Source organism: Camelina sativa, chromosome 11, assembly GCF_000633955.1.
Source record: "Camelina sativa cultivar DH55 chromosome 11, Cs, whole genome shotgun sequence".
Lineage (NCBI taxonomy): Eukaryota > Viridiplantae > Streptophyta > Magnoliopsida > Brassicales > Brassicaceae > Camelina > Camelina sativa.
Window position 1 is genome coordinate 48,177,294 of NC_025695.1, and position 10,016 is coordinate 48,187,309.

The window sequence follows — 10,016 nt, forward strand, 5'->3', positions numbered from 1 at the left end:
AAAAAAAAAAAAAAAAAAAAAAAGAAAAGATAAACGAAAGAATCTAAAATTTGTGGTGCAGAAGAGAAGAGAAGAGATGGTTCAAGTTGAAGATAACAAAACCCGATGAAGGAAGTCACCGCTCCTGTGGTTCACATAGCTCCTTTGAATTTAACAGACACTTCTCCTATTCTGCCACGTGTCGAACTATACCATCACCCACGTCAGTTTCTCCGTGGATGTCATCACGCCACGTAGTCACACGCAACAAGTTGAGGGGACATTTTTTTTATTATTTTCGTTGAGGGATTTTGTATCTTCGCATTTTTCTATCAAAGATTAAATAATACTAGTTTAGTAGTAGTTTCAAGTTTGGTCTAAATGATAATTAGAAATGTATTTATGTTAATCGCCTCCATGACTATACATATAATTCGGATTGTTAATACTTAATAACCATATACATTAGTTTTGTTGACAAAGCAAAGTCGTACTTATTTTAGAGGATATTAAGAGGATGGATACAAAGATTCACTAACGATATACTTAGTCGGCGAGGTTTGATTTTATTTGACAGACAATTAACACAAAAACAAACAATACGATATGTTTAAATTTTTCGTTTTTGTGGTCAATAGATGACGAGAGATTTTTTGTTTGTTTAGTAGTGGAGTATGTGTATTTCACTAGTGCTCTCTAGGAACCAAAAATAAAAATAAATGAAAGTTAAACTAATCATATTCAAACACAAACTCGCTTATCAGATTAAATTTAATAAAAGTAGTTGCCGGCCTTCAAATCTTAACTCCTAAACTTATGTTTTATACTAATCAGTAACAAAGTATTTAATCAATACGAATTAGGTTAGAGTTAGACTATTGATTAAATATCCACAGTACCGAATCCATAAAACGACGTCATTTCGTAGGGAAAAAAAAAAAAAAACCTGACGCGGATTTAACCTTTTCCGAAGCAAAAAATAAAAAATAAAAAAAAAGTTGATATGGTTGTGTACAGACTACAGACAGTGTGGTGTATATAAATCGTATCAACCAATCGACCTGTTAGGCTGTTACTTTGCTGTATTAAATTTGTTTGTAGCTTACTTTTTCTCTTAGCTGCTTTTATATATTTGGTCTCTGTATCCCTTCACCATCTTCCTCTCCTAAGATCTTCTCAAACCTCTTCTCCCTCCCCAGACTTAAGAAGATTCACATGGAAGATCGAAAAGAGGTTCCTATCTCTCTCAAACCCCATTATCTTTTTTTTTTCTTGCATAAATCAATCTTCTGTGTTTTTCCCAGGTAACACAGTTAAAAGTTTTAAGTGTTTCATGATCAATTAGTCTGTGAATCTGTGAGGGTTATATGGATAAGAAAAAAAAAAGAACCTTTATTTATTTGTGTGTCTAAAAATTTAGAATTCAAAGTGATTTTTTTTTTTTTTTGAGTTATTATTTTTGGTTCTTGAAAATCAAAAGTTATTGAATTTTGGCAGAACAAGAACTCGCCATGGCTATCAGTACCACAGTTTGGAGATTGGGATCAAAAAGGAGGACCAATTCCTGATTACTCGATGGATTTCTCAAAGATCAGGGAGATGAGGAAACTCAACAAGAGAGATGCTTCTCGAGCTAGTCTTGGCAATGATGAAGAACTCATTAACCCTTTTCATAATCAACCCCCTGTTGATACTACCAAGCCTTCTAAGAAGCTTACCACCGTTCACAGTGACAACGACAACAACCACAATGTCTTCTCTCACCAACGCCCACATTCCCCTTCTGTAAGATTCATTGTCTCTTGATGGTGGATTTTGTTTTTCAATTAGCGTTTATGAATTGGCATTACATTAGCTTTCTGTGTTCATTGAAACCGGTAGGTTGATGTTTTGACTGGGGTAGGATATGTATGACATCTAACTTTGTAGTCTTTATATTGGTTGTTTCTGGCAAAATGGGTAGATTTTGGGATCACACATTGTTTATTATAGTTAGTTGTTCATGCCCATACCCACACCAAACTTTGAAACTTAGATTTTGATTGCACTTATATAGTTATGTCTGACAGTTATGAATATCCATTGTAAGATTCACTTTGTCTTTGAGGAATAGGATGCTAGTGTTTGTGAGTTTAGGTGTGTGTTCATCTGATGTGGACCTTCTTGGGTTGATTAGGTTTTGGAATCTAACATTGTAGCAATTGGGTAAAATGTGGTCCTTCAAAGTTTGGTCAAGTTGGTTGCTTTTATTGCTGTTTATGACTACACATGAAATTAATTATATACACCCCACCAAACTTCACAACTTTAGTTTGTATTGGATTTGGAACTTGATTGGATATGATTTTGATTATATACTGCTAGAGGATCACATCAATAATGCATAAATTATAGTACATCATTACCCTACAAAAAAGGGATTTGCTTCTTCTTTTTTCAAGTTGTTGTGATGGTTTCTTTCTTTCAATCAGAGTAAAGCATAATCCTTTATTTATGTACCTACCATGTGAACTGACATAAATAAAATTATATTTACTTTTGGATACAACATTCTAACTCTTACGTGTAAATGACTTGGAACAGACGAGGAGAGGAATCTTCAGCTGCTTCAACTGCTGCGTTAAAGCTTAACTAAAAGTGTTTACTTTTTTATCATAATAATGACAATGATTCGAAGACGAGAAATGAGAAATGGTAGTGACACCTTTTTCACTTATGTTACTTCGGATGCATCAATCAAAATTTGTCTGTTGTTTACTCTGTAATCTAATTATGTTTTCTAAAATGTGAAGCGTAGTAATATATACTTTTTCTGTAATTTTGTTTGGTTTATTTAGACAACTGATAATTTTCATGATTGTGTAATATAGGCCAGATTTGTGATATATCAGATATAGTAATAAAAGCAAAACGTATGGTGGTTACTAAAAATATTCAAATGGTGTGTGTTTGCATCTGACAATGGAACACATAAGATAAGTTTAATACAATCAACCTGTCGAAGTTGTAACGCAATACCTAAAAAATTGAAGGTTGNGGTTTTGGAATCTAACATTGTAGCAATTGGGTAAAATGTGGTCCTTCAAAGTTTGGTCAAGTTGGTTGCTTTTATTGCTGTTTATGACTACACATGAAATTAATTATATACACCCCACCAAACTTCACAACTTTAGTTTGTATTGGATTTGGAACTTGATTGGATATGATTTTGATTATATACTGCTAGAGGATCACATCAATAATGCATAAATTATAGTACATCATTACCCTACAAAAAAGGGATTTGCTTCTTCTTTTTTCANAATCGGCCTTGTTCGTTTCTAATGCTTTAATTTTGTGCAAAGTGGAATAGGAGTAACAAAGTTGATATGGCCGAGTTGTTTAAGGCGCCAGATTAAGGTTCTGGTCCGAAAGGGCGTGGGTTCAAATCTCACTGTCAACAATTCTCTCTTTTTTTATGACAAAACGTAAATTATTGGATTATTTTGATCAATAAACAAATTTTTACTAAGGATACGCTGAGATTTAATATGCCATCGTATATGGCACATATTGTATATGTGTTTGTCTAGATAGATATCTATATCTTGATCATGATAAACTTGGTTTTAACGGAGAGTGTTGTTCAACCAAAAAAAAATCAAAAAAACATTTAATCCTATGGAGTAAAGAAATTCACAATGATACAAGCATTCAGGAGGACCGAGAATAACAACAAAATAGATTATATGTGATTATCTAAATAAATATCTATATCTTTTTAATTTAATATCTAGTTTTTCATTAGGTAATCTTAAATTCGGCTTCATATGTTTAAAATTTGATTCTATTTGTGTAGTATAAATTGATAATTGAAAACAAAATCATAAAGATATACTAATTGCATAAATGTATTTGATCATCATGATGAGGCTCATTTGATAGTTTATAGCTAACTATTTGATAGTAAAACAGAATTATACTATGGTCAGTTAGCAGAAAATAGTTATTTCCAACATATACTTCTATCATACTTGAATTAATAAAAAAATATCGAACAAATATTTTGTAAGATTATCACTACTCTTAGAAATACAAATATATTTAATAAATAATAAATTACACAAAATACATAAAATTAAAAAAAAAAAATCAGAAAATAATGCATTAAAATATATAGAATGTACAAAATGTTCACACCGAATCACCAATATTTTGTTCTATAAATGGCCATAAGCAGCCGCTTGTGTGGCTTATGTCGGTTTTAATGTTAGATTTTCCATCTTTTTGATTAAGTAATAGACATGTTGACCTTATTTTTGTGATCATTAACGGTTCGCTTTAATTCTGCCACCAATATTAACGTTAGTAATCTCGAAGGACTGTATTGCAAGTTGCATTTGACTTTTGAGTTCATAGAATATATTGACTTCTCAAGAGTAAACTTGCAAAAGAAAAAAAATTAATGTTTATCAATTAACAAAATTTATTACGGAACGCATGAGATTTAACATTCCCTTCTTCGTTTTCTTGCTTTATTTGGCCTTTTTACCACAGCAAAGTTATTATATAAAACAAAAACAAAAAAAAGAAGCAAAGATTCTTCTTTTTTTTCGGCGTCAGATGGTTTCCTCAAAGCCGTCCGTACAATGACAAAAGATCTCTTAGTCTGTCAGATTCAGATTTTAGATGCTCAAAGCTCGTCGAATTCGGGATCCTCCAACCCCAATTACCCACCTTTTTGTGTAACAAAACCAAATTCACATTGTTAGAGACAATTTCTCACAAACATATTACTATTGCTATGAGCTTTCTCTTTTATAGAAAGTTTGGAACCAATATAGTGGGGCATGACCTACCTCAGTGGCTGGAGTGTTCATTCTGGCAGAACTTCCAAGTCCGAGAATGTCTTGCATCGGTATGATTGCGGTTTGAGCTGTCGAAGAGAATGCAGCTTGGATGACTGACCATGATATATCGTCTTCTCCAGCTATCGACAGGTATTTCATTGCCTGCAATACCGAAGACATCGCCATTGTCAATATCATGCAATCAAAAACTGAAACAAAAAACACGTTTAATGGTATGAGACTAGTGAAATGACCTTAGACTTCTCTTCTTGGTCCAGAGTGTTCCACCAACCTCGAATCTATTTATCAACGAGACAGTTACATTTCTTCCGATTCGTTTTATAAGTTTGCTTAGTGAAATCAACTTACAGTGTCGTTGTCATGAGTTCCAGAGTATACAACTTGGTTTACTTCATGATTGTGGGGTAAATGTGGGTTATCGGCGCCGCCTCCAAAAGCTGAAATTAGACAAGAATAAATGTACACATGATAGATATTTGAATAACGTGAGGAAGGAAGCCAAAGCTGTTTTACCAAATTGCAGGACAGCCATTCCAGGCGCTCCAATAGATTTCCTCAGCTCAACTACATCTTTAGTAATAACTCCCTGTCTTATGGCAAAGTGCAGCCTCCATTAGCAAACAATCAAATGTAAATTTGCCTTACAGAAACAGAGCATATGATTCCACACTAGTACACTCGGATTCATGAGGAACACAGGACATCTATAATTTTTACTGGTCTAAGATGGTATGTCACAGTCAAATGGTCGGCCATCAATCATCTCTGTATGAACATCTCATGCTCGATGTAAACTACAAACAAGTCTTGCAAGTTCATTATATACTAATAAGTAAATTGATGCACATCTATTATAACCAATCGGGTTTAGCCTTATGTAAGTGCTGAGTGTTTTGTATAATCGAGTTTGATAGCTTACCAAATCTTCAGCTATGATATTGATCTTCCCAACGCCTCTTGAAATGGCATCAAATAAAGACTTTCCAGGTCCTACCTACATTTATACAAATTTTGTAGTTCTTAGTTTCTTTACCTTACTTTATTTTACATCTATGAATTAGGCAAAGCACCTTCCATCGTCCAACCATGGCAACTTTCGCTTCTGCAGAATATCACAGCTGATCAGTCCTATGAATATACTAATCCAATATGTACCCAACATATATGATCAATCACTCTTTTCTACTTTGAATTTAAACTCACCGGAAGGGACCGCCCAAAACCCTGCAAATCCTCTGAAATGATCAATCCTACATTCATCATACAAGTCCTGTGCACGTCGTATTCTATTAACCCACCAAGAATATTGGTCACTCTCCATTGATATCCAGTCATAAAGAGGGCTTCAAATAAAATAAATGGAAAATATCAGTAAATACAAAATACTATGGTGAGGAAGATAAATAAAAGAGATTGAGGGGTAACCAAGTTATGGAACAATTGTGAAGTACAATAAATGGTTTAGGGAAATTCAGAAACTAATTCACGTTGAGCATGCCACTGTAACACTGTTTAGTAATAATGCTTACATCAGATAAATTATAACTAAAAACAAACTGTGGCGTTTCCTACTTATCTAAGTGAAAAGAATAAACAAAAATGTTATAAGTAAACTAAAGTAAGTGAGTAGCATCAATACCTTCCCCACAATTGACCAGTTTCACTGAACAAGTCAGGAGGAACACCGCTAACAAGAAGAGGAAAGCCTTTCTTGTTCTGTATGAAGATCAACAAAAGAAGAGTACCTTCAGGAAAGTCTAAATTTTTGCTCGAACATACGATAAGAGTGTTTGACTCCATATGTTACAGTTTACTTGCCAGTAAGAAATGTTTCTTATTTGCCCAAACGTCTGCACTGTGATATCCTACATAAATGGGCATATCCCCCATTATATCAACTCCTTTCCGCCGTGCATGCTCACGAACATTCTGCCACTGCCTTTGGAACAAAAATTGCTTAGCAATGAACAAGTCTATCTGCAGCAAAGAAGAAGAGGTTACCCTGAAAGGAATTCACAAAACATTAATTCATGATGAAACCAAATCCAAGAAGCTAGCAAAATCTTACAAACTCCTTTTGACTTTCATATATAGCTTCCAAGGCTGAAAGATGACGGTTTTTAAGTGGTTCAGGCCACTCAAACCAACTGTATGCATTTAAAGTATTGTCAATAGCTGCAAAATACGCAGCATCTTCAAGCCAACCTATACATAGTGAACATGGCATCCTCAATGAAATCTTGTTTATCCAGATTAATCAAAGCCAGCGCAATGAATCTTTAAAAATTGTATACTTCTCACATGATATAGAGGGGTCGTTACGAAAATCTTGCAGTTTGCTCTTCAGTTCACCAGTGCCGCCAATAAGCCTCTTTGCTGCCTGAGAAAAAGTCAGTGATCAAAGTTTACTTCTCAAGGCAATAGATAACTAAGTTAGCTCACTAGTACCAAGCAAGATGGTTTTGCAGAGAGGTTGTTTACCTTAGTTATCAAGGGACTCTTTAACTTGTTGGCAGTTTGATAGTTCACAGAGTCAGCATCACTAGTCCATATAAAAAATATCATAACAGAGAACGAGACCCAGAATAAAAAAAAAAAAAGCCCACTTAGAAATCATGTAGAAGATTAGTACATTGGTAGTGGGAGCTCATCCTTCAGTAATAAGCCATCCTTGACAAGCTCATCCAGAGAAATCAACAATGTGTTCCCACAATTTGCATCCTAGAACTAGAACCAGTTAGCAATAATAATAACAGCTGAGAAACCAAAAACAAAAAGGAATCTCTCTGGAGAATTCTTAACACAGACCTGTCCTGCATAAGGAGATCCTCCTTCGTCTGGAGGAACAAGAGGAAGAACCTGCTCATGGAATATATATATTACTAAGTAATCTCAGCAAAAACTATGGCGAGAACTTCCTCTAAACTCTATACAAGATTCAAAGTTTCAATTGAGAAGGATGATACGAAAATTATCTACCAAGACAAAATCTCACCTGCCAAACGGAGCAGCCAGTAGAATGAAGCCAATCGATGAAACGGAAAGCTTCTTCACCGAGATCACCAATGCCGTGAGGACCGCGAAACGACGTCGGATGGAGCAAAACGCCAGCTCTTCTCCGGGTCGCGGGATCAGGAACCGGTAGCCAGTGCTCATACTCTTCTGGAAAATCTTCACCGACGCTGCTAATACAAGAAGAGAGAGAATTCGTCGAATTGCTCGAAATAGCCATTGGGAACGACGGCGACGGCTTTGTCCTGTTCCTGAAAGAAGCTGCGTCGAATAATAATGATGATACCGGAGAGGATAATCGGAAAAGCTTGAGAGAAGAGAGTGAAGGAGAGGACGAGCTAAGAATCGTCTTCATGGATGATGAATGATCGTCAATTCAATTTCTCAATTGAAAGCTCCGCACTCCCACACGACGCGCCAGATAGTAGATGACAGAGAGAAGATATTTTTGTTGCTCTTTTGCAGTTTGAGAGAGTTGAGATTGTGAGAGACTGACTGAGAGACTAGTGGTGTGAAACTGTGAGAGAGATCACGTGATCATCACGTGCGGTGTATGGAAATCTCGTGTATGGCGCCATTTTCAAGGCCGTATTTTGGGCTTTTTCTAGGCCGACGAGATCGGATCTTTATACATCCTCACACCCATGATCCAAAAATAAATCACATTTGATCGGTAATGTGGTCGACTATTTTTTTATCCATTCCGAGTAATATCAATCAATGAAGTGACAGAGAAAAAAAAATGCAATGACTGCTTGGTAAAGATAGTGAAAAATGTCGCAATTCGCAAAGTGCCACAAGCATGCATCGAAGAGGTTTTTGTCATATGATCCATATTGTTCAAGCTCATCCACGTCTTTTACAAAATTTTCTATCATATTACAATTGTGTACACAGTATCTATGTATGATAGCATCTATAATATTACAATTGTATTATGGATCAAAATTAATCTGAAATGCTTTGTAGGTTATGACTTGGGGAAGGCTCACGAAGTCTTCTAATCATCGGCACAACTTCCAAAACAATTTAACAATTTGTCGCTTTATTACAAAGAGTGTGAGAGAGATCACGTGCTGTGTGTATAAGAAAATCTCGTCAATGGCGCCATATTGAAGGGCTTATTTTGGGTCTTTTAGGTCGAGGGATCGGATCCTATATATCCCTTAAAAATTTTAAACCCATGATCCACAATAATAAATCACATTTGATCGGTACGTGGCTGTACATAAAAATATTACTTATCTACCATTCCTCGCAGCTTCCATAATTTGCTGAAAAAGGAATTTTACAGTTTTACAGAGAGGTGAGGACCACTCATATACCCAATACAGGAACAAATAATTGCATATTCGAGAATGGTCCCCTGAGGCCATCATATCATAATAAAAGTGGTAGGTGTTGTTCAACTATGCATCTGATAGAGACTTATGTCCATCTACACAATATTGCATTCAACTATTTAACTAAGAATCTAAGATGCCCTGTATCTTGTATGATGATAGTAAATAGTTGAAATTTTCTGCCCTCTTAAATAAACACAGTTGAAATTTGAAAAGCATTGGGCTTTCTTTTCTTTTCTTTTGGAACAAACAGAAGCCAACTCTGTTTTAAAACACTTTTTATCCTTATCGAAACCCCCTAGTCAAAGTCACATTAGTCAGATGCTTGACTTCCTAAGTAGTTCTACAACATAAAGAAAACAAACCAAAAGCTAAAAATAATAACTAGAGAGCCGAGGCACACTTGACATCTTCTCAACCTCTGTGCTGTTGAGCCTGAAGTGATTGTTTGGGCTCAGCACCACGTAGTGTACCAATCCAAGCCGGTGGCTGCATCCCGGTCTGCTCATAAACCGTATCAAGAACCGGTGGCAACATCTTGTAGAGTCCAGCAATATCCTTCATCGCGTTACCGTTACCACCACCGTTCATCCCCTGTTCCGCACCACCATGGTTCCACACACTGATCTTTGGCTGCAGGTCCCTGATCGCAAGAGCATTGGTTTTGGCGATTTCCTGATAAATGCCATTGTTGATCATCAAGAAGTCTCTCATGGCTGAGTAATCATTGTTAACTGCGCCTAGGAGGGTCTTGAGATAAGTCCCCTGAGCATCGGCCATGGCGACAAGTCCCTCTGCATCTTTCTGTTTCGAGTAGAAGGCAGCATCAGCA

The 10,016-nt window shown here is 35.8% G+C and overlaps 3 protein-coding genes and 1 non-coding gene across 4 annotated transcripts in view; 2 read left to right on the forward strand and 2 right to left on the reverse strand.

The window, feature by feature from the left end:
- On the forward strand, positions 939–2,864 carry LOC104727123. The gene is made up of 3 exons (XM_010446139.2): positions 939–1,212; positions 1,477–1,764; positions 2,563–2,864. The coding sequence occupies exons 1-3, from the start codon at positions 1,195–1,197 to the stop codon at positions 2,608–2,610; spliced, it is 354 nt and encodes a 117-aa protein (XP_010444441.1). The 5' UTR covers positions 939–1,194; the 3' UTR covers positions 2,611–2,864.
- TRNAL-AAG lies at positions 3,342–3,421 on the forward strand. The gene has a single exon. It is a non-coding gene; the product is annotated as a tRNA-Leu (tRNA).
- LOC104727124 (4-alpha-glucanotransferase DPE1, chloroplastic/amyloplastic) lies at positions 4,418–8,334 on the reverse strand. Its single transcript, XM_010446140.1, has 16 exons — positions 7,825–8,334; positions 7,638–7,688; positions 7,462–7,550; positions 7,311–7,371; positions 7,131–7,209; positions 6,898–7,034; positions 6,648–6,806; positions 6,469–6,545; positions 6,033–6,172; positions 5,900–5,931; positions 5,749–5,823; positions 5,343–5,415; positions 5,178–5,266; positions 5,063–5,107; positions 4,818–4,970; positions 4,418–4,695 (listed from the first exon to the last, which is right to left on the reverse strand). The coding sequence occupies exons 1-16, from the start codon at positions 8,194–8,196 to the stop codon at positions 4,591–4,593; spliced, it is 1,737 nt and encodes a 578-aa protein (XP_010444442.1). The 5' UTR covers positions 8,197–8,334; the 3' UTR covers positions 4,418–4,590.
- Positions 9,390–10,016, reverse strand: part of LOC104727126 (flotillin-like protein 3) — a 4,350-nt gene continuing 3,723 nt past the window's right edge. The window contains exon 2 of the mRNA XM_010446142.2: positions 9,390–9,845. Coding sequence (XP_010444444.1) covers positions 9,599–9,845 — 247 coding nt within the window. The 3' untranslated portion in view covers positions 9,390–9,598. The remainder of the gene's footprint in view (positions 9,846–10,016) is intronic.